We start from the raw sequence: 24114 nt of genomic DNA, 5'->3' as shown, positions 1-24114 counted from the left end.
TTTCCACAATGAACCAAAATGAAAATGTTATGGGAAATTTATTTAAAAACATAATAAACTCTTTTCTTTTCTTTTTTTGAGAAACTTACGCTTCGTTTGTTTCGAAGTAAAATATTTTTAAATGTAAAATATTTTACATGTAAATATTTTACTGTAAAATATTTTCATTTTCAAGTGTTTGGCAAGCGTTTAATGTATCCTAAACATTTGAAAATGCAAACGTAAACCAACGACCACTAACCATTGCAAAGCTAGCTACCACAAACCCAACCACCACATTCATAGACACCACCACTAACCATTGCAAAGCCAGCCACCATTAACCCAACGAACACAGTTACCGTCATCCACCAACCATTGCAAAGCCAGCAACCGCCAACCACCCCAAATCCAGCCACCACACTCACCGTCATCCACCTACCCACCATAATCTCATCTAATCGGCCACCATCATCCACCTACCCACTGTTATCCCATCCAATCGGCCACCGTCATCAACAACCCTAACACCCAAGACCGACGAAACAAACCCAAACACTGTCATCGGATCTCTATTTTAGGGAAAAAAAATCCAATTTAGAACCAACCTGCCAAGACCCAGATCTCCACCGCAACACCTCATTTGACCGCCGCTACCAAATCATGCTGAAAGGCTACCTTGACCACCACCAGCATCACACCTCTCAAGAAGCCTCTTTATGACTTTCTTTGTCTATTCGAGATGGGTAAGAGAGAATGGCAAGAGCCCCGACGAACCTGAGAGTGATGAGCTCCTTGGTGGCTTGGTGGCTCTGGTTTGTGGGAAGACAGAACTTGAGAGTGAAAGGGAGAGTTATCGTCAACGATAGGCAGTGCTAGCGGAAGCTGGAGTCGGTCGGTGGTGCTATAGACCTGGAACCTGGGATTGATGGGAGAGGAGATCGGAGATGCTGGGTTTTTTTGGAGAGAAATCTGATTTGGGAGTGTTTGAGCGTAAAGTGACTATGGCAGTAAATGGAGTGTTAAGTATCGGGGTACGAGAGAGGAAGCAAATGTAAAATGTTTTACCAAAATTTTAAGTGTAAAATATTTTACATATAAATTTGCCTAAGTTGATTTGGTTGACTGAAAATATTTTACTGTAAAACAAACACCGTAAAATTAGAAAATATTTTTCTGAAAATATTTTACATCGAAACAAACAGAGCGTTAAATGTCGTATAATTTTTTTTTTTGGAGGGTTTAGGGTTTAGGGTTTGTGTAGACTATTTCTATTTTATCTTTTTATAATTTTTTTTTTTTATGTATTGGTTTTTTTTTATAGCTAAAATGTATTTATTTGTATATATATTGTGGGTTTTGAAAATACTTTAATGTATTTCTCTCTATGAACTTATTAGTTATTAGTATTTCAAATATTATTATTAGCTATGAATGCCTTAAAAGGGGGAAAAATACAAAATAAAATTTTTTTATTAAAAAAAAAAACTAAATCACAAATTATATCCTATTTTCAATCTAGTACTTTAAGTTATATATATATATATATATATATATTTCATTTTAATAAATTTAGTCATTTAGTTTAGTTACATCCAATCTCACCATTTGTTTTAGTATTTTCACTTTTCAAAAGAATGTTGTTTTAGTGGACTTTACAATTAGGTGTAAGATGGAAGTTGACAAAAGGACTGCATTGGATGGAACTTGTAGGGACACGATTATTTAACGGCCCAAGAATGACGTTGGGCTCATACAAAAAAGATCCCTCACAATATGATTTGTAGAGAGTGGGCTTAAAAGGCTTGCCCTTGATCACGGGGCAATGGTCCGGTCCTGATTTTAGGGAGACTCATGCAAAAGAGGGTTCAGCCTGAACATCCAAGCCCTACAGCTTCGTAGCCTGAGGGGTTGGACTCCTCGGACTTGGTCCGAGGAGCATTAAGGTCTTCCCCTTCTCCTCCCCTTTTTCTCTTGGCTTTCGTTTCCTTTTATACTCGTATTCCTCCCTCTCTTTAGGGTCCACGTGTGAGCTTTACCTTCGGGGCAGAAGACTTGTCCTATCCGTCCATACCTCAAGTGGTTGGGAGTAGACGTAAAGGTTGAATAGCTTGGTCAAGAATAGGGGCTTGTCAGGCACAGAGTTCTCTCCTACAGTATGAGCAGTCTTTTCGCTTATCCTATCCGCGCATTAAACTCCTCCTTGACAATTGGTCTCCTCAGATCAGGCCCTGGGCCTTGATATAGGACGGGCCTGGGCCATGAATTTTCTGGCCCACAATAGCCCCTCAAAATCCTGCTGCCCGACTTTTAGTTGGGGGAAGAGGGTTTTGGTGACTTTGGGCCCACATCACGACTCGTTCAAATTCTGCATGGGAGACGTGCCAGGTCAAGAGTCGTCCCTTCGTTCGCGAGTACCCTAAAGTTTCAGCAATCGAAGCGCGTCTTCCCGAGGATCTTGAGATCCTACGGTTGTGGATGGTGTGGGAAATTGAGCCGGAGCTGCCTTGTCTGCAGCCCGCCTTGGGAATCTGCTTAAATTAAACTAAATGGCCCCTCCTTACCCTTTATATAAGTAGGACAAGTGGTTGTTCTCCTGGCATATAAACCCTTCCGCTCTCTTCAGAATCATAACCCTTTGTCCATATCTAGTTCCCTCCTCCGATGTCATCTTCCTTTTGCGCCGTATGTTTGAGGCTTGGGTGGAGATGGAGGAACTTCACCCGCCACAGAGACACCGAACCCTTCCGAGACGCAAAGTGATGTGGCCTGGGCAGGGGAGGCACAGATTTAAGGTGTCTTCCCGCTTAGACATGGTGGGGACGGTATTATCCCCTCTTTTAGTCAAAATCCGAAGCAGGTTCTGGTCACGCCAGATTTTTGGTGTGTCAGAAGAAAGATTTTCCGCCATCAGCGCCGTCTGCCTTGTCGCAGGCAAATTTTGGTGTAGGCTCCTCAACTTCTGGTTCCCGGCACCTTCTCTTCAACGGTGTGGGCCTTAAGTTGGGCTCCCTGCACCTTTTCTTCAGCTGCGCTAGCCCAAGGCTGGGCGCTCTCTGCACCTTTTCTTCAACGGTGCAGGTCCCATGCTGGGTTCTTTTGCTGCCTGAGTTATGGGCATGTAAAAGTGTTGAGGAAGAACAAAGTCTTGAAGCAACAGCCAACCTCTCATCTGCACCACCTCCTCGGCTTTATCTTATTCTCTTGTACTACCTCCTCAGCTTTATCTTATTCTCTTATACTACCTCCTCGGCTTTATCTTATTCTCTTGTATCTTTCTTTTCGATTATGTACTTAGCTTTAATATAAGCTGATTCCAGCTTCTCATTGTAAGCTGCACTATTTCTTTGTTTTAATAAAAGGGAAATTTATTTATTTGTTTTGAATATTTTTCTTTTTTGCAATATTACTTTGTGAATGGGTGTGCTCCATGTGTGTTTTTCTTCAATGATACTTAGAGCAGGAAAACTTTAAAACAGAATCCACCTAATTTTAATTTACCGACATTACCAGGCATAATAACGATAATTCACAGTAAATTAAACTTAGGAAACTAACCAAGATAACAGCTGAATATTCGGTAATAAGTGCGAGGAGACCATCCGAGAACGATAAACTCTAAATAATTCATCCGAGGGGGTAACCGAGCAGTAAGGGACTCCGATTGTGTTTTTGGTAACATATTGCTCTATATTGCATCAGTCCCTTTGGTACTGAGGATCCGAGAGCAAACTTGAGAATCCATGCATTTTAGGAATTAACCCAATTGTTAATTGAGAGTTCTCCTCGGGGGGATTCTAAGGTCCATGCAACGTAATTTTTTCTTTGAAGTAGTTGGTTTCCCTATAGGCTTGAGTCCGAGGACCATGCAAGGTCTTGGTTCTGTCCAAAACTTGTGATTTTCTTGTGTACTTGGTTTCCCCATAGGCTTGAGTCCGAGGATCATGCAAGGCCTTGGTTCTGTCCAAAACTTGTGTTTTTTCTTTTGAGTACTTGGTTTCCCCACAGGCTTGAGTCCGAGGACCATGCAAGACCTTGGTTCCGTCCAAAACTTGTGATTTTCTTGTGTACTTGGTTTCCCCATAGGCTTGAGTCTGAGGACCATGCAAGGCCTTGGTTCTGTCCAAAACTTGTGTTTTTTCTTTTGAGTACTTGGTTTCCCCATAGGCTTGAGTTCGAGGACCATGCAAGGCCTTGGTTCTGTCCAAAACTTGTGATTTTCTTTTGTGTACTTGGTTTCCCCATAGGCTTGAGTCCGAGGACCATGCAAGGCCTTGGTTCTGTCCAAAACTTGTGTTTTTTCTTTTGAGTACTTGGTTTCCCCATAGGCTTGAGTCCGAGGACCATGCAAGGCCTTGGTTCCGTCCAAAACTTGTGATTTTCTTGTGTACTTGGTTTCCCCATAGGCTTGAGTCCGAGGACCATGCAAGGCCTTGGTTCTGTCCAAAACTTGTGTTTTTTCTTTTGAGTACTTGGTTTCCCCATAGGCTTGAGTCCGAGGACCATGCAAGGCCTTGGTTCCGTCCAAAACTTGTGATTTTCTTTTGAGTACTTGGTTTCCCCATAGGCTTGAGTCCGAGGACCATGCAAGGCCTTGGTTCTGTCCAAAACTTGTGATTTTTCTTTTGAGTACTTGGTTTCCCCATAGGCTTGAGTCCGAGAATCATGCAAGGCCTTGGTTCTGTCCAAAACTTGTGATTTTCTTTTGTGTACTTGGTTTCCCCATAGGCTTGAGTCCGAGGACCATGCAAGGCCTTGGTTCTGTCCAAAACTTGTGTTTTTTTCTTTTGAGTACTTGGTTTCCCCATAGGCTTGAGTCCGAAGACCATGCAAAACCTTGGTTTTGTCCAAAACTTGTGATTTTCTTTTGTGTACTTGGTTTCCCCATAGGCTTGAGTCCGAGGACCATGCAAGGCCTTGGTTCTGTCCAAAACTTGTGTTTTTTCTTTTGAGTACTTGGTTTCCCCATAGACTTGAGTCCGAGGACCATGCAAGGCCTTGGTTCTGTCCAAAACTTGTTTTTTTTTTTTTTTAGTACTTTTTTGTACTTATTTGCTTTTTCGAAGGTCAGCCCCTTGACCATGGCGGGGAGAGTTGGCTTGAGGCCGGAAGCCCTTAGAGCTGCCCGTGCCGTTGGCACTGCAGGACGTAGCCCCTGGCAGAAGTTTATGTCGGAACGACAACTGCATGTCACCGGAAATGGGGGAAAACCCGCAAATCTCTCCTTGCTAGAGAGTTGACTCAAACGCCACCTGCGCCAACGCACAAGCCTTCCCACAGACGGCGCCAATTGTAGGGACACGATTATTTAACGGCCCAAGAATGACGTTGGACTCGTACAAAAAAGATCCCTCACAATATGATTTGTAGAGAGTGGACTTAAAAGGCTTGCCCTTGATCACGGGGCGATGGTCCGGTCCTGATTTTAGGGGGACTCATGCAAAAAAGGGTTCAGCCTGAACATCCAAGCCCTACAGCTTCGTAGCCTAAGGGGTTGGACTCCTCAGACTTGGTCTAAGGAGCATTAAGGTCTTCCCTTTCTCCTCCCCTTTTTCTCTTGGCTTTCATTTCCTTTTATACTCGTATTCCTCCCTCTCTTTAGGGTCCACGTGTGAGCTTTACCTTCGGGGCAAAAGACTTGTCCTATCCGCCCATACCTCAAGTGGTTGGGAGTAGACGTAAAGGTTGAATAGCTTGGTCAAGAATAGGGGCTTGTCAGGCACAGAGTTCTCTCCTACAGTATGAGCAGTCTTTTCACTTATCATATCCGTGCATTAAACTCTTCCTTGACAATTGGTCTCCTCAGATCAGGCCCTGGGCCTTGATATAGGACGGGCCTGGGCCATGAATTTTCTAGCCCACAGAACTAAATTAAACTTTTTTTTTGGGAGAAACCTTGTGTAAGGTTTAAATTAAACTAAATTGAAAACATATGCGGGTATAATTTGTAATTTAACCAAAAAAAAAAAAATTAGCAAAATAGTTAAGTCCATATTTGGAATGAACGAAAGAAAAAATCTATATTTGGTAATGTACACCAAAAGAATTCTTCTATACCAATGCTATCCAAACGCTTAATTAACAAAAACAAATCTCAACAATATTTAAAAAATCTCATCAATTTTTTTTTTTTTTTTAAATATACTTTTAAACCCTTGTTTTTTTCCAAAGTGGACATTTTCAAAAACCCCAAACCAACGTCTAGTGCTTGCTTTACAATAATTTTTTCTTTAGATTTTTTTAGCTTACTGTCTTATATAAAACTTTTTAAAGTTTTACTCTCTCTAAATACAAATATAAGCTGCTTCTCAATTATGATTCTCGTCGGCTTTTGCCCCTCACTTACAAGTGTTTATACTTGTAAAGTGACCATTGCACAAAAAATGTGCGATAGTTAGTTGATTTTATAAATGATAAGTATTTTTTATTAGGGTAAACTATATATTTGGTCCCTATCCTTTACACCATATTTCAATTTGGTCCCTAACTTTTCAATTATGTCAATTTGATTCTTAATCTTTCAGTGTCGTGTTGATTTAGTCCCTACCGTTATATTTTAGATGAAAATTACTGACATGGCAAATGTCAAAAATAAAATTTTAGTTTATTCTCACATCAACAGAAGCTAGTTTTTTATTTTGGCTATTAAACACGTTATCAATTTTCATCCAAAAGATAACGGTAGAGATTAAATAGACATGGTACTGAAAGGTTAGGGACCAAATTAACACAATTAAAAGGTTTTGGATCAAATTGAAATATGGTAGATAAAATAGGAATAAAAAAGGTAATTACCCTAAATTGTTTTATTTAATTATTTTTCTTGGAGAATTTTTTTTTTTTTTTTTTGAGAATTTCAACTTATGGCATCCGCTCCTGATGATAGCTCTTTATCATCAAACCAAAACACCAATCAGTTTTTGGTGTAGACAGGGATTGAACCCCAGATCTCTTATACAATCATCAATGACTTTACCAGTTGAGTTAACTGAAACCCACTTTTTCTTGGAGAATTTGAATTCAGATGTTTTGGTTGAAAATACTAATAAATAATAGTTCATCCAAGCCAGTGTTAGTGCGACAAAATGAGAGACCACTTGGCTCCTTCCAATTGGACCCAAAAAGTCTAACTCTCGTACACAGAGCAACAGACTAGCATAACTCCACACATAAGCCTCGCTCTCTTCTTCTTCTCCAATCTCCACCCAGCAAACCTCACATCATTTCCATTTCACCAAATCCCACAGAGAAAGAAAAAAAATGACCGAAGCACAGATAAGGAAGAAGCCAGGGATGGCGAGCGTGAGGGACATGCCTGTCCTCCAAGACGGACCCCCACCGGGCGGGTTCGCTCCGGTCCGATACGCCCGTCGGATCTCCAGCAATGGTCCCAGCGCCATGGCTATCCTCCTCGTCGCAGTCGGTGCTTGGTCCTGGGGCATGTACCGGCTCGGTCAGGGCAACAAGATCCGAAGGTCCGCAATTTTTCTCAACCTAAATTAACTGATTTCTGTTTGTTTTTGTTTTAGTTTATGGATTTTCTCATCTGGGTTTTCTCTATTTTTTGAAATAGGCTAATGGACATGTCTATTATGCATACATCTTTGTTCTGTTTGTTTATATTGGTGTTTTTGGATTTGTGGGTTTGAGATAACCTTTAGAAATGAGATGGGTCTTTATGGCTTTCGCAATTCTTTGAGAATTTTCAAAATTTTTTTTTTTTGAGTTGTCACTGTTCGAACTTTGAATTGCTCTTTTTTAGGATTTTTGAAGGAATCATTTTTAGAATTCGGATGGTCTTAAGATTCTTAGACCAAGAATGTGTCGATATCAAATGATGATTTATTGTGAAAGGTAAAACCTGTTAGTGCTCTATTGAGTAAAATGCTGGGTTGCTTAGACATTTTTTGGTATATGTTTTATTGTATGATGAGGATTTTGAGGCACATGAGAGAAGAAATTATTAAGAAGACATCCAGATTGGCCATATAGAAAAATTTACACGTTTAGATGCTTCAAATTTCAATCAATCAATATACCAAAATTAAATTGTTCATTGCCCAAGATAGCATCACGTCATGGTGTTCATTATCAACTCTGTTTGTTTCGATGTTAATGTTTTCTAGAAAATGAGTCATTTTCCAAAAAGCATTTTCAATAAAAGTATCTCATTTTCTTATATTTGGTAGCAACCTTAAATGAGTTGGAAAACGATCTCCTAACTTTCCTTATTTACTTTCCTTATTTAGTCTGCTGTGAAATAGAGTTGTTTTCCAAAAAAAATTAGTGGAAAATAATCTCTAAAAAAAGCCATATTTTTTATGTTGACCAAATATAGTTTTTCTTTTGACTCATTTTTTCTAATGCTACCAAACATTCGAAACGAATGGAGCTAATTCTCATCACAATTATCTACGAGTAATAAATAGCTGCATGTTATGATGCTTTAGCCCCACTTAGGCACCAGATGAAGTAAATCTTATTGTCTTACACAAGGAAAGCAAGTGGAGAGTCAGTGAAGCAAAGTGATCATTGTAATGTTAAATTAATATAATTTTTATAAGGATTAATAAGAAATAGCACAAATCAAAAGGTAAAATAATTTTCATCGTTGACCTCAAATTGTTCATTTGATTGGGTGTGCTCATTCCAACAAAAGAGCACTGTTTTGTTTTTTGTTCTCTATAAGAATCTTTTTGGAGTAGTTATCTTAATGCAATTTGTCTTGATATATGCTGCCTCTGATTTGAATATTAGAACTATTGTGATGAAAAAAAAGTTACAGGGTACCAAGCACAAGTGTGAGGATTCAAGTCTTGAGAGTGGGCTTTTCATGTAAAACATTGAAGCATAGGACCACACCCAAGCTACCCTTCGATCCACTTAAAGACAACAAGTTTCTAGTAATGCCCATTTTTGTGGTGAAAAATAAAAAAATTCCATCACATAAGGGGGTCAAAGTTACACCTGTGTCATTGTTAATTTAGTAGCACTTGGCTTCCTCTAATTATTTTCCCAGTTTAGCTTAGGGGTGATTAGGGTTGGTCAGGCTTGGGTTGGGGCTTAACCAGTCACTCAACCAACCCCTTTGGGTTGTGAACTCGCCCACCCATGGCTGTCCAGCAGATTGGACGGTTTCATCCACGCCCAACCTTTAGGTGGCCAACTGGGTCTGGGTCAGGTTATTGGTTATGACAGACCTCCATAACCAACAACCAAAAACAATTTGTATTTATACAAATTTCCTTTCAAATTTTCAATCCTTCACTCTCATCCGCCATCAGAAGTAAAAACATAGGTCCAGTGCCTATAAAAGATATAAATAGATTTAAGCTATATGAAAAAAACAATAATAAATAAAAAATAAAACCCATAATAATCTAAGGCAAGAGCTTAAGTTGTCCTCATCAAGGTGGAAGAAAGCCATGACCATAAGTCACTGTTGCCCATTATCGTTGGGATTTCTGTCTGGATGAGAGCAAATGTGATGTCAAAGGGAAAGAGAGTGACAGAAACTGTCAATAGAGAGGATAGAAGAGAGTGTGAGGTAAACGGTGGCGTTAAGGCTGTGTTGTTGCAAACTAAGTGAGATAGATAGAGAAGAGATTGAGAGGCAGAGAGAGTCGCAAGAGGGAGAGAGAACACTAATCTGATTGAGGAGAAATGAGGGGGAAAAAAGAAGAAGGTTAAGGCTATCACACATGGCAGGTAGGGTTGGATTTCCAGCCTTAAACTACAAGCCCTGTTAACATAAATCTCACTTAACATTATATTATCAGTGGGTTTGGTAACTTGGGTTTGTTGGGTGAGATTTTGCTTCATCCAATATCTGACATGAAATCGATAAATTTTAAATTTCTTAACCAAAAATCTGCCAGACCCACCATTTTTTGAATCTGCCTTCGAACCTTTGAGTTGGGTGGGTGGGTCAGGTTCTTTGGGTCCTTGAGCACTAGTTAAGCTCATCTGGTAATCCAAAACTCCCCATAAAATCAAAATAACGTTTATATTTTCTTTTAAGAAGTTTGATCACGACCAATCTCTCCAATGGAATGAAGCATATGAAGCTCTAGAAACAAGTTACATGCAAGTGGCAAGTCAATTAATTATATGGTCTAAGACCTTATAAGTTTGGAGTTAGATGGGTGAGGGTCAGCCAACTATGGTGATTGTTCTATTGAAAACTATGGAGGGGACACTTAAGTAAACATATTAGTACTGAAATTTGGTCGTCTATGACATTGTGTATATTGTGGTGTCTTTGGAAAGAAAGGGTGATGGCTGTAAATTACTAGTAATAAGGCTAAAGCTATTGTTCTTAAGGTCTCTTTTGAATCCACACTCTTCCTCAAATTTTTTGGATTTCTTTGATCTTTTGAATCTTAGATGCTAGTTTTCTTTTAGGTTATTTATCTTGTATACATCCTAAGTACCATGGTTATGTCTCTCATTGCACTTTTTGTTAAATGAGACTTGTTACTTATTGACAAAATATTTCTTCACTGCCAATATTGTGGGGTCTTGCAGATTAGGAGTAGGTGAGCATGGTTCATTAATAGCTTTTACTCATGGGGAGTAACAAACATTAAATGCCTTGATTTTTAACTTCTTTATGAACCAGAAAGTTCTTAAGATTGAGTAGACTTTTTGTCCTGGAGAGCAAGATGATTTATATCAATGAACCATAGGATTGGAAAATCCAACTCTGACAATTTCCATTGTAGTACTCCATTGAATCTCTGGTTTTTTTTTAATCATACTTACAGCACTTGAGTTTCAACTGTCTTAATATTCAATGAGAAAGGTATGTCATCTTTAGAAACAATTCCCATTGCTGTATTACATAAAATTCACCCCCCTCCCCTCTTTATATATATATATATATATATATATAGATATTAGTTTGGAGTTTGGATTGGAAGTATGAATTTTTAGTAGCTGGACTATATAATGTCTTTCTATATATCTTGTCATATATGATATATTTGGTTATCCTGTATACTATTCCTGTGCTATTGACTGATATTGTGAAAAACAATTAATGATATATGTAATGGGCCAACACTTGCTACGTTTGCCCGTTACATGTAATTGTTTTAAGGTGAAAAGCAATTAATGATACATGTAACTGTTCATTTTGTAGGGGACTTAAAGAAGAAAAATATGCTGCTCGGACAGCCATACTGCCTCTTATTCAAGCTGAGGAAGACGAAAGGTAAACAGATAACATATTTGATACTCCTCTTCCATTACCCATGCCTTATTATTAAATCATTCAAATTTAGAATACTGAATTTTGTTGGTCTACCTTCTATAGATTTGTCAAAGAGTGGAAGAAGTATCTTGAGTATGAGGCGGAAGTAATGAAAGATGTGCCTGGTTGGAAAGTTGGTGAAAATGTGTATCACTCTGGGAGATGGATGCCCCCATCAACAGGCGAGCTCCGTTCTGAGGTCTGGTGATACCATTCTAACTGCAGTTATTTATGTGGTGGTGGTTTAATCATCAAGAGTTGGTTGTTTTCTCTTCATGCAAGTTTCTTATATTACTCCGTCTCAGGCCCTGTTGAAGTGAAAATAAAAATGTATTTGAAACTTTTCAAAACCTGCTTTGCAAATGCTACTACAACAATTATTGTTTAATGTTACTCCCAAGTTGTTTTCTACTCTTTATATTCGCCTTAAAATTTGGACTTGAAGGAACGGTATCAGAAGCGTCAAACATATATTATGGTAATGTCATGGGAAAACCAACTCGTCACACTATGCTTTGATTTGCAGTTGTGGCTGTTCGAGAGCGATGTATATTTGGGTAAAGAAAATTCTAGATGGACTAGCCAGCCAAATAGTTCAATGCCAATATACTTAGTAGTAGGGGGAAAAAACCTACATCATCTTGTCATTGCATTTAGCATTGATGTATCCGTTAATTCCAATATCAGTGAAATAGCTTCACTAGTAATATTTTAAAATGTTTGCTTGATCCATGTTGAATTTATCTTTGATTATACGTTCCAAGTAGTCTAATCGGTTTCTCAAAAAAAAAAAAAAAAAGTAGTCTAATTGAATCTTACGCTAGTACAAAGGATCATGAAATCTTTCCTTGTGTAATTGTATTTGTATAGTTGCAGATGTAAAAGTGAAATTAAAAGTAATCAATGAGTAAAGGAATTCTTTTGGCAATCTGACGAGTTCAACTCCTTGAATTTAAGAATTTTTACTTTATTTGGATTGTATGAAGCTGAAAAAACGATTCTATGCCTGTACTCCTTGTTGGGTTTATGATAACAAAGATGCAAATAATATTGTTTTTTACTTTGACATTATTTCTCTTAACAATATAGTAAAGGGCAATTGCGGGAAGATCTTATGGGCTTTATTTTCGGTTGGGCTATTTTCAGTTGAGATTACTTTTGCCAGTTAGGCTAGGGCTCAATTTGGGTGAAAAACAAGCTCAAGACCAAGCCCAATCCCCACCCTTATTTATTTATTTATTTTCATCATCTTTTCTCTTCATTTTTCACTGTTCTACATTTTGGAATTACTTTTTTGCACTCACTCTATAGAGCGGACATAAAAAGATAAATTCTCTTTCTTTCAAATTGCTCTATCACAAAATTCAATGAGAGTTCTTCTCAAAAATAAATAAATAAATAAATGAGAGGAGATATATAATTTTCAAATAAACATTCAAGAGGCATATTGAAATACTAAAAACATTCTTTTTTATTAATTATTTATTTATAGAAAAATAGTGGGAGAAGGGAGGGGGGCTCTGAATCACAACCATAAGCCATCACAAAAGGTACCCCTACTACTAAACTATCACTTATATTATGTTTAGAAGTTTGGATGGAGAGGAAAGCAGAGAGGAATGATTATCCTTTATCTTGGTTGGATGTTTTTAAAATTAAGTAAAGGGGGAGGGGAATAATTAACTCCTCCTCTGATTTGGATGTTTTAAAAATTAGAATGGGAATGAGAGGAAATGATTAAATATATTTAAATTAACAATTCAACCCTTATTTGAAAATAAACTAGCAATATTGGTCCATGGTGTTCAAGGGTCATGTACAATGCATATAGGGGTATGTGACAACAAAAAGAAAGGAACATGTATTTTAGAGTGAAAAAGGTGAAAAATCATATCACTATTTCTTAAGCTATAAAGCTACTAAAGGTAAAAAAGAAAAGAAAAAGAGAAGGAATTAAACTCTTAAAACATTGACGAGCTTATACAAATTTTGTTTCTTTTGGCCTTCTTCTGCTTGATTGGTGACATAAAGAGAAATCGAAAGATCAAAGCTAAACATAAAAATGTTCCCAAGTGTTATGCCGATTGTTCACAAATGCCCAGCCTAAGGCGTTGGCAGGATTCATGGAAGGCCCTGTACAACCAGACCCCGCAACAACCAATCCCTCAATTGCTACAGTGATAATACTAATTACTTTTGATCGTCAATTGCTCATAAACAATATAGATTTTCATTATAAAGATTTTTGGAAGATGGCTTTGTAGCCTAGTGAAATCAAGGAGGAGGTGGCTTTGGATGTGGGCAAGTCAAAGGGAAAGAATAAGAAAGATGGGGGAGGCTTGGTGTTGAGTTAGCACTTTCAAGTTCTTTGGCAGCTTATTGTCTTTAAAATCAAAAGTTGATTTCTCATCCAAAAAATCAAACTCACATAGTATACACAATCAATCAAGCAATAATCAAACACATTGTGAGTAACTCTTCCAAACTTTAAAATTCTAGGAAAAAAAACCATCAGGTCAGAAATCACAATTTCTACATAATTCATAAACCAAATATGTGTAGTATACATACCTCAAGCAGGGACAAACCTACACTATGCAAGAGGGGGGCCATTGCCCCCCCCAATTAAAAAAAAAAAACTAATATAAAAAAAATTAAGATTTGCCCTTATATATATATTTGTCTCTCCTCCTCTAAAATATTTAGATATTGACTTACAAGAAAATAAATAAATAAATAAAATTCATTCCCCTTTAACTACAAAACCAAAATATATATATATATATATATATATATATGGATTAAACAAAAATCACGCACAAAATAAGAAACACTTATTTAATATGTTATACTTTGTTAATGTGTTTTTATAATATGAAATGTTTAAGAAATACTTATTTTGTAGGTAATATTTTGTTGAATATGAAATAGATGTAGTTTTTATTTTCATGATTTTTTTTTTGGTTTTAAGCTTTGCCCCCCCAGGTATGAATCCTGGTTCCGTCCCTGACCTCAAGCCACAAACCAACTAGAGATTGAAAAAATCCAGCAAAAGCAATAAAACAATAAAACCCAAGAGAAATAAAGATAGAGTTTATCTCTAAATGAAAGAGAGCTGGGTCTGAGAAAGTAGAGTGAGAGAGCAACGTCAGAGAGAAGAGCAAGAGAGCAGCATGACAGAAATGAGAGAGAGGCATAGAGAACGTAAAAGAGATTTGAGAGAAATTTTTACATGTATATTTTATAATTGCTATAAATGGTGAAGGGTAAAATAGGTAATCCAAATCTCTCCAATTTTTGGGAATTAAAAATAAGGGATTAGAAGTTCTTACAAGCCCCCCAAATCCCTCCAAATCCCCCCCCCCTCTCTCTCTCTTCCCTTAAAAAAACATCTAAATAGGGTAAATTAAATCATTCTTCTTCCTTCCCTTCCGCTCCACTCTACGCCCTCTTAATCCAAACAGAGCATTAATCCTAAAAGATTAAAAGCCGCTATAAAAAAAAAAGGGGTATTTATCAATTTGTCTTCAGCTTAAAAATAAATTTTATTATCTAATATTTCTTTTGTAAATTGTTGAAGTTTTTTGTTTTCTTTTCTTTTTTCACTAAATTAAAGACCTCTTTTTCACAAATGTATAAGTCCCACATACTATGAAAAGGGAGATTGTTATAGAAACATAGGTAAAACTCACATTTGAAAAGCGGTTTGAGGGAGGGTGCCTAAAAGCTTATAAACACATGGTTAAATTTACACTTAATCCATGTGAGACACTAGGATCATAACATACCACCACGTTCTGCAGTCGACGTCCTTGATGGCTCACTCTATTGACATTGACCTAATGGTAGCCCTTTCTCTTTTTGGAGGCTTCAACGGCTCACTCTTTCGACAATGGCCGATGGTAGCCCCTTCTCCTTTTGGAGGCTCCACTCATCTATAAGTTATTTTAATTTAGTCTCTAAGTCACCCCTTCTGAGATCCAACCACAAAACCGCAACTCATTTGATCTCATACTTAATGAGCTACATCCGATTACTCGACTTGGTAGTTGGTTCTGATACCAAATGATACAAACTCATAAGTAGAACTCATCTTTGAAAACCAGTTTGCAAGGAAAGGGTGTGTAAGAGCTAATAAACACATGATTAAGCTTACACTTAATCCATGTGGGACTAACCTAATGGTAGTCCTTTCTCATTTTACTGGCGATGGTAGTCCTTTCTCTTTTTAATGACTCCACTCACCTATCAGTTATTTTAATCTAGCTGCTGATATCAAATTATACAAACCCATAGGTGGTACTTATTCTTGAAAACTGGCATAAACCAGTTTGCAAGGAGAAAATGCTCAAGTGCTTATAAACACACGATTAAACTTATACTTAATCCATGTGGGACACTAGGATCATAACATAAAATCTAGCCTCAAAGTTGCCCCTTTCAAGATCTGACTACAAAACCGCAACTCATTTGATCTCATACTTAATGAGCTACTTCTGATTACTTGACGTGGTGGTTGGCTTTGCCAAACGATACAAACCCATTGGTATAAGTCGCCCTTGAAAATCGACTTAAACCGGCTTGCAAGGAGGGGTGCCCAAGAGCTTATAAATATATGGTTAAGCTTACACTTAATCCATATGGGACACTAGGTTTATAACATATCACCATGCTCCGCAACCGACATCCATGACAACTCACGCTATCGACAGTGACCCAATGGTAACCCTTTCTCTTTTTTTGGTAGTTCCACTCACCTATCAGTTATTTTAATCTAGCCTCTAGGTCACCGCTTCCAAGATCCGACCACAAAATTGCAACTCATTTAATCATATACTCAAAACTATATTTGATTACTCGACGTGGTGGTTGGTTTTTTGATAGTAAATGTTACAAACCCATGGGTAGAACCCACCCTTAAAAATCGGCTTGCAAGGAAAGGGTGATCAAGAGTTTATAAATACATGGTTAAACTGTTTCTTAGGGTTTTTTTTTTTTTCTTTTTTTAACAAGGTTGTTCAAAGCTATTCGAGCAACTGAAGAGTTGTGTTTTAAAAATATTTGAAAGTTTGTAGGTTTTTCATTATGCCTTTAAGATGATTGTGTAACTTATGTCTTTAAACTTTGACTAATGTTAGGTATACTACAAGTTTTTTATTACATTACAAAACTCATGTGACAGAAAGGAAAAAAAAAAAAAAGTTATTGAGACATTCATATTTATTATGCTATTAAAGTCAACGAATCACATTCATTGATTCATTAGGTTGTAAAACAAAAAATATATTATTTTTAGCATTTTGCTATATATTAGGTACATGAACAATAGCCTTAGAGCAACCACATCAGTGGTTACAAAAATGTGTAAAATGCAAAAAGTCCTCAATTTTGCACATTCAACCCAAAAAACACCCACATCAGTCTTTGTAAAAATGTGCAAATATACATCATAACTGTGTAAATGATTTTTTTATTCTTTTTTTCTCTCTCCTCTCTCTACCTCTTTTTCTCATTTCCTTTCTCACCTCACTCTCACCGATCAACTCTCTCTCATTTCATCAGATCAACTCTCTCAAATCAACTCTCTCGCCGACCTAAGCCCCATCGTTGATCTGTTGGTTGCTAGTTTTTTTTTTTTTTTTTTTTTTTTTTTTTTTTTTTCTGGTTTTTTCCCCATCGCTAATCTGCTGGTTGCTAGGTTTTCTTCCATTGCCGATCTGTTGGTTGCTGGGTTTTTTTTTTTTGGTTTTTCCCATCGCCGATCTGTTGGTTGCTGGTTATTTTTTTGTTGTGGTGGGCTATTTCTGTTGGGTTGTTCTTTGGGTTGTATGGGTTCCGATTGGTTGCTGGTGTCAATCTTGTGGTGGGTTTCGATTGTTCCAATGGTGGCTGTGTGGTTGTTTGGGTTGTTTCGGGTCTGTGAGAGATGACCGTGTGTGGGTTGTGTTGGATTTGTGAGAGAGATGACACTGTTAAAGGAATGAATATTTTATTTGAATAAATGTCTATAATAGACAAATTGATGTGGGTTTTTTTTGTAAAAATAGGTATATAAAATAGAAAAAGTAGGTTTTAGATGTGTAAAATGAAAAAAAAAAAAAAAAAAAAAAAAAATTCCTTATATTGATATGGATGCTCTTATCATCCCAATATACACAACAAAAACCTTTCAACCTATAAACTAGAAAACAGTATTCTCTTAACTTTTATAGTGATATAAAATTAAAAATAGTATTAGTCAAGTGTTTCTTTACCCAAAAGACCATAATAGCAAGCTAGAGAAACAATAAACTACACAAATCGGCGTAATGAGAAACCCCAAATACTAGAAAGGGTAGGCAAGCAGAACTCGCAACAATTCTGATATATTGAATGCAATCAACTACTAAAAAACAGGTTTTCTTATTCGGATTAAAACAAAAATAGAATGCGCCAAGAAAGATCACAAATGCCTGCCAACATCACTAGATCGATGCTTTTAAGCCAACAATGTGATAAAGTTGCTCATTCTATCATTGTAGCTCAACCCAACATATATTTAATCAACATTTAAAACATATATAAATACAGAATGGAGAGGGGGAAGAGCTAGTAATGATGTCACCGAAGTAGAAACTAGGAAGAAGCTTGACAACAGAAAAAGGAAGCAACTCAACTTTTGATTCCGTAAACTTCGAGCTTGTGCCATGGATAAAAAAGAAAGAGTTGAGAGGGAAAAGAGGTTGTACAAGAAGCAACAAGAAGCACCGAGATTTGTAGGTGTAGACTAAGAACCTTTTCTCCCGAATCAAGAAGCACATCAATGAGCAAAGGACATACAACTATCTAATAAAGACAAACCAATAAAAAATGAAAGCTCCCAAAAAATTTTACCTTCGAGATTTGGTTTTATCATTTCTTCTACTCAAAGTGCATTAGAAGCCTATCTAACCCCTATGGAGTACACATAACTTACTCTTTTTTTTCTATAGTTTAAACTTTGAATAGACACACTTAATTATTTTACCATTTCAATTGTTACAACTAGGCAACCAACTGAAAGATCCAGTATGCTTCAAGTATATCTAGAAGCTTTTCCTTTTTATCGATATTTTAGCGTAATTTCAAATAGAACTATGCCTTTCTTATGAAGGTGTTTGCACAAAGGTTTCACCAAACCCAAGAAACAAAGGGAATGATTTATAATTCAAACGGCTAAAATGAAGGGGGGAAAAGAACTTGAAAGGAAATTGAAAGCATGTACAAGTTAAGAGAGAATGATTTATAATTTACCATTAAAAAAAAAAAAAAAAAAACAAGTTTGTAACATGCCTATGGAGTTTATTGATGACTACCATTTATAAACTAGTTTAGAGAGAGATATCAAACCCATATTTTATTTAACTGAAAGTAGACATGTGCTAGAGCGCCTTGGGAATATGGATAGTTCCTCAAAAACACTTTTCTTCGACTTAGAACGATGATGAACTTCGATTCTCACTGCCTTCAATACTCTTGCCTCCTTTAGAATAAATTTTACAAAATCCACTTCATGTTTTAATCCTTTATATCCTCTAAAGTAAAATGTTGTAAGGTGTGATAACAAAGAATTAGGATCATTTGGTGGCTCAGTCCAGTATAACTTCTGTGTACGACCTTTAGCAATCTGATGATGACACGACACATGGTTACGGTACTTCTTATGACAACAGATAAATAATTTAAATTTAGGGAAAAGTATATAAATAAATAAAAAATCCTTTGATTAACTAAACTAACCTTATCAACTAAAACAACTCGTAGATTAGGTGCCAGTAGGAGCAACGCCTTTAGCACACTCAAGTTATGCCCATTATATTTGAAAACCAGGCAGACCAAATTCTGGAACCTGGTAGGACAAATCGAACCATAGCTGCGTTGACACTGCAGGAAGAGAGATTTTAAGCACAACAACATATATAAAAGCTTGTAACAGTGGTTAGAACAAAAAATAAATAAGGATGACACTACCTCAAAATCAAAGTACTCAAGAGATGGGGTGTCTATTTTGAGTTTGTTATTTAAATAGGAGACACTTAATCTTTTCAAAGTAGGTACACAAATTTTAAATTTAAATTCCTTATAATCATCTATTATCAAGGTCAAATCTTCAAGGACTGGGCAAAAAGAGAGGAGTGTCACGAAAGAGTAGCGATTTGCGAAAGTAATACTTTCAAGACGCAGTATCTTCAGTGTGTTGAGTTGAAAGGATGATGAAGACGAAGGATCGAGAACAATGTGCCCTTCTATTTTCAGAACCACTAATTTGTTGCAATAGAATATGCTATGTGGCAACTTCCAAAAGCAGTCAGTAGGAGTAGTAGGACAATTGATAATCTGGAGATCAAGTTCCTGGAGGTTAAGAGCAGAAGTAGTAAAGGTGGAAATCCATCTGTCAAGACGTTTCTGATGATATAACTCGTATTTCAAGCGAAAATTTCGGAGGTACTTTGCTTTGTGTTTAGCCAAAACCTGGGACACATAGCATTCAAAATTGATAATCGAACCAACTTTGTCACACTCAAACTCTGGAAAACTGTCAATGTCGAGGTTGAGTTTTGGGACGTAAGTCCAGAGGAGTTTCCACCTACTTGACAACCTGCTAGTTTGGATGGCCTGTTTGGTTCTGAGGAATGAAAGGATGTGAATGAGAAGACAATCCGGAAGATCACTGATCCTATCCGCACCCACTGTTTCTTCTCTACAATAGAGTTTCTGGCGTTTCGATATAGAGGAGTTGGCCATGAAGGTAAGTAAGATGAAGAAGAAAAAGTATTTGTTGGGTTAAAGTGAAGGATTTGAAGTAACCCAAAAAACAGGTACTTCTTTTGGGATTGGGAATCTAAAGTCACGGAGAGCCAGTGATTTTTGGTTTTTGGTTTGAATTTCCTGAGAGAGAGATATAAAGGATTTGAAGTCGGTGCAAAACCCTTTTTTTTTTTGGAGAAAGTCGGTTCAAAACTTTTGTATAGGAGAAGGGTTGTGAAGGAAGAGATCCGTGAGGCAGAGCCGAAGAAGGATAATTTACTGATGCCCTATTTCGCTGAAACGCTGAGTTTTTGTTTTGCTTGTTATTTATTTATTTATTTAGAGAAATTCTTAGGTTTCTCTCATAACACAGAAAACAGTGTTCACTCTTCTTACATTCATGGTAGGATTCACTCATTAAATTCATGGTAAGGTTTATTATGAATTTGAGATAAATTAGCACTATTTTACTAAACTCTGCTAGGGATGACAATTTTGCCTTACTCCGCTTGACCCGCCTTGCTTCATCTTGCACTGGTTATCCCCTCCCCGCAAAGGTGGTGGGATGGGAATAGGGCGAGATTTTGGTCCCGTACCATAGGGCAGAGCGGAGATAAGTTTAGACTTTTTAGATCCACCCTGCCTCACCTCACCCCGCGTTGAGAAGGGTTAAATTGTAAATTTTTCATACTCTAAAACATTACTATTTAAACAAACATACATACATTAACCTACATTGATAGACATTTTCGTAATCTACTGATAAACATCTAACCTATATTGAACTTTGTACTCATGTAATTTTTTATTCAGCTAGCATATACTTTATTCGGCTTGGAAGTTTAAAACTCATTGTTTCATTTTATTCTTGTAAATTTTTTTGTCTTTCCCATTATTCTATATTATCTTTGTGGGAGATATGTAGAATTTTACGGGTTGAGGCAGGGTTTCGCAAGGCCCCAATAGGCGGGAATGGGGTAAGAAAATTTTTCCTGTCATGTGGGGTGGGGGAGGGGCGAAGACCCCATCCTTCAGCCCGCTCCAACCCATTGCCATTCCTGTACTCTAAGAGTACCTAAATATTTTCTATTTTTTTTATCACTAGTGTGTAGCCCCATGCATATACACAAGTACAATTAAAAACAATCACCGTTCAAATTATATATTTTTTTGAAATGCAATTCAAATTATACATAGTATTAGCTTATATTCTTTTTTAAACCATACATTTCTAAAATATGTAATGGTTTCTCATTATATATATATATATATATATAATTTAGAATTTGATTGGTTCTAAACTCTTCGGTTTTTGTACCCAATAATTCACTTGCCATAAAAATTAAAAATTTAGATGAACATGTAGAGGAAAATTGGACTCCAATTGAAATCCAATTTAGAATCTAATAGGATTTGGACTCTTCAATTTTTATACTCAATAATTCACTTGGCACAAAATCAAAAATTAAATAGGGCACATGACACAAAATTGATAATCTAATTAAAATCTAATTGGATTTTCTCTAAGCTTTGGCTATATATATATATAGAGAGAGAGAGAGAGAGAGAGAGATTCTAGTCCCACAAGTATAAATTTTGTATATCTTTTTTTTTTTTTTTTTTTTGCGGAAATACATTTTTTGTTTCTACATTTCGGCCCCCTTCCCATTTTGGTTCCTAGTTTTCTATTTTACCACTTTTAGTCCCAAAATGAAAAAAAAAAAAAAAAATGTTACATTTTGGTCCCAATCGTCATCTCACTGACAAAAAATAACCTACGTGATAAACAGAGTGCACAGTTGGCACACAAAACACCTATGTGGCCATTAAAATTATAAAATAAAAAAAAATTATTTAGCATTTAAATAATGCCACGTCAAAAAAAAAACAATTAAAACAAAATTCTAAACTTATGATTTTTAATAAATAAAATAAAATAAAATAATTAAAATAAGATATTCTTTTCTTTTCATCATTTTTTTGGTCATGTTCTTCACCGGAGTTCTTCCCCAAATATCTCAATTTTAATTTTAATTGAAAACAATAACCCATTTATCCAACACCTTTCTCTCGCTGACTCATCTTCAAATACAAGACTCTACCTTTGTTTCTATTTCTTTTTCTCTCTCAAATCGGTGTCTCCCTCTTAAATCGGTGGGTCTCTCTCTTTAATCTCTCTATCTCTTAGCTTGGTGGTGGAGATAGGTGGTGGCGAATTCCGATGGTGGGTTTTTGTGTTGTGATTTTTGTTGATATGAGTTTATGGGTTTGTGGCGAATATGATTTTGTGTTTCCAAGTTGGATATGATTTTGTGTTTTGGTGGATTGGTGGTTTTCTAATTGGGAGATTGGTGTTGATTTTGTGAACAAAAAGGATGCAGATCTGTTGATTTTTGTTAGTGTATGTTTGGTTCAAATTTCTAGTATGCAGATCTATTGATATTAATTGGTTGATTATTGTTTGATCCGACTTTTGAATTTTGATGTGTTTGGTTATAAAGAAAGTACAAGAAAAAAAAAAAGGATTAATTTGCCATGAACATGATCAATAATGTTTTGGGGAAGAACACAAAGAACATGAACATGTTCTTCCGAAAAATTAATGAAAAGAAAAAAAAAATTATTTTAATTTATTTTTAAATAAATCATAAGTTTAGATTTTTTTTTTTTTTTTTTTTTTTTTTTTTGAGAAACAACTTTAGAATTTTGTCTAAATTGTTCTTCTAAAGTAGCTTTTTTTCTAATAAAAAAATAACATAGCTTTTTTAAATATTTAAAATGCTGATGTGGCATTATTTAAATGCTAAATAAAAATTTTATTATTAATTTTAAAGGCCACATAGGCATTCTATGTGCCAAAAGTGCATGTTGTTTGCCACATAAGTAATTTCCGTTAGTGAGATGACGGTAGATACCAAAATGAAATGCGTTTTTCATCTTAAGAACTAAAAGTGGTAAAATAGAAAAGTATGAATCAAAATGGGAATGGAGCCAAAATGTAAGGACTAGAAAAATATTTCTGGCTTTTTTTATATTTTATTTAAAGGACAAAACACATCATTTGGGCCTTAATAAGGGTTTTTGGATTTTGCCCTGTTTAAAAATTTGATTTGTCTCTAACGATATGGTTTGTTTTGATTGGCAGTCATTCTGTTAGAAAGACGCTGATGTGTCCGTTAAATGACACCTAAACCTACCACATGTGGTTGGTCCAATGAAATGATATCATGTGGATGTGGATCTAATTATTTTATGTAATTAAATAACCTAAAATTATATAAAATTTAAAATCTAAAAAATTAAACTTATTTTTTTTCCTTTCCAAATTAGTTTACCCCTAGATGAATCCATTAAATCTAATAAACTCTTGGAATATGGGTTTTGCAAAAAGGAAGAGGAAGGAGGGGTACTATTTTTGAGTTTGGAATTGAGTTCGTCTTGGGATTTGGATTTGATTCAGGGCTTTTTTGGGTTTTAGCCTTCACAGCGTTTCTTCCACTCAAACTCTGTGTTGGATATGTTGAGGTCCTCGTAGCTCTGAGGTATCCACTGTTAATGTATTGGTTCAGAATTAGAAGTAGAATCAATGAGAGAGAGTGAGAAATGATAGGTCCAAGATTGTGAAAGCTTTTAAGAGAGAAATATTTGAGAGACTATTGTGTTTGGTTGCCAAGAAAAGAGGAGCGTAGCCAGGATTTTTTACATGGGAGGGTCGAGTTACATATTTGTATGTTCGTCATAATTCATAAATGTATTGTAAATAAGCTGACAAAATTTAAAATATAATAATACATCTAAACTCAAATGAGTGGACAAATTTTTTCTAATTTGCTATAAACATGTATCAAAATTAAAATTATTAAAATAAATAAATAAATAAAACTTGGCATCTCCTATATAAAAGTTATGCTCAACGTCGATCCTTCATTAAAAATTTTTTTTATTCATTATGAATTCTATTGGGCAATTCTTAGCAATTTCTTTTTCAATTCGTTTTTAAAAAATGAATAAATCTTATGTCTATGGCAGCCCAAATTCTCTTCTAAAAACAAATTAATATTAGCACAACTTATCAAGCAACTAGATCCAAATAGTAAAAGATAAAATTAGCTAGA

The 24114-nt window shown here is 36.0% G+C and overlaps 2 protein-coding genes across 2 annotated transcripts; one reads left to right on the top strand and one right to left on the bottom strand.

The window, feature by feature from the left end:
* The first annotated feature begins 7137 nt into the window (after positions 1-7137).
* On the top strand, positions 7138-11644 carry LOC126688485 (NADH dehydrogenase [ubiquinone] 1 alpha subcomplex subunit 13-B). The gene is made up of 3 exons (XM_050383189.1): positions 7138-7454; positions 11123-11194; positions 11297-11644. Exons 1-3 carry the CDS (start codon positions 7240-7242, stop codon positions 11439-11441), a joined length of 432 nt encoding a protein of 143 aa, XP_050239146.1. The 5' UTR covers positions 7138-7239; the 3' UTR covers positions 11442-11644.
* Positions 11645-19327: 7683 nt separating this feature from the next.
* LOC126690102 (F-box/LRR-repeat protein At1g55660-like) lies at positions 19328-20088 on the bottom strand (the record flags this gene model as incomplete). The annotated part of the gene is made up of 1 exon (XM_050385234.1): positions 19328-20088. A coding segment is annotated over exon 1 (669 nt), but the record flags the coding sequence as incomplete, so codon positions are not given.
* Between the last annotated feature and the right edge of the window lie 4026 nt (positions 20089-24114).

The sequence above is a fragment of the Quercus robur genome, chromosome 6 (assembly GCF_932294415.1).
Source record: "Quercus robur chromosome 6, dhQueRobu3.1, whole genome shotgun sequence".
Classification (NCBI taxonomy): Eukaryota; Viridiplantae; Streptophyta; class Magnoliopsida; order Fagales; family Fagaceae; genus Quercus; species Quercus robur.
This window is presented reverse-complemented; position numbering and strand designations above follow the sequence as displayed.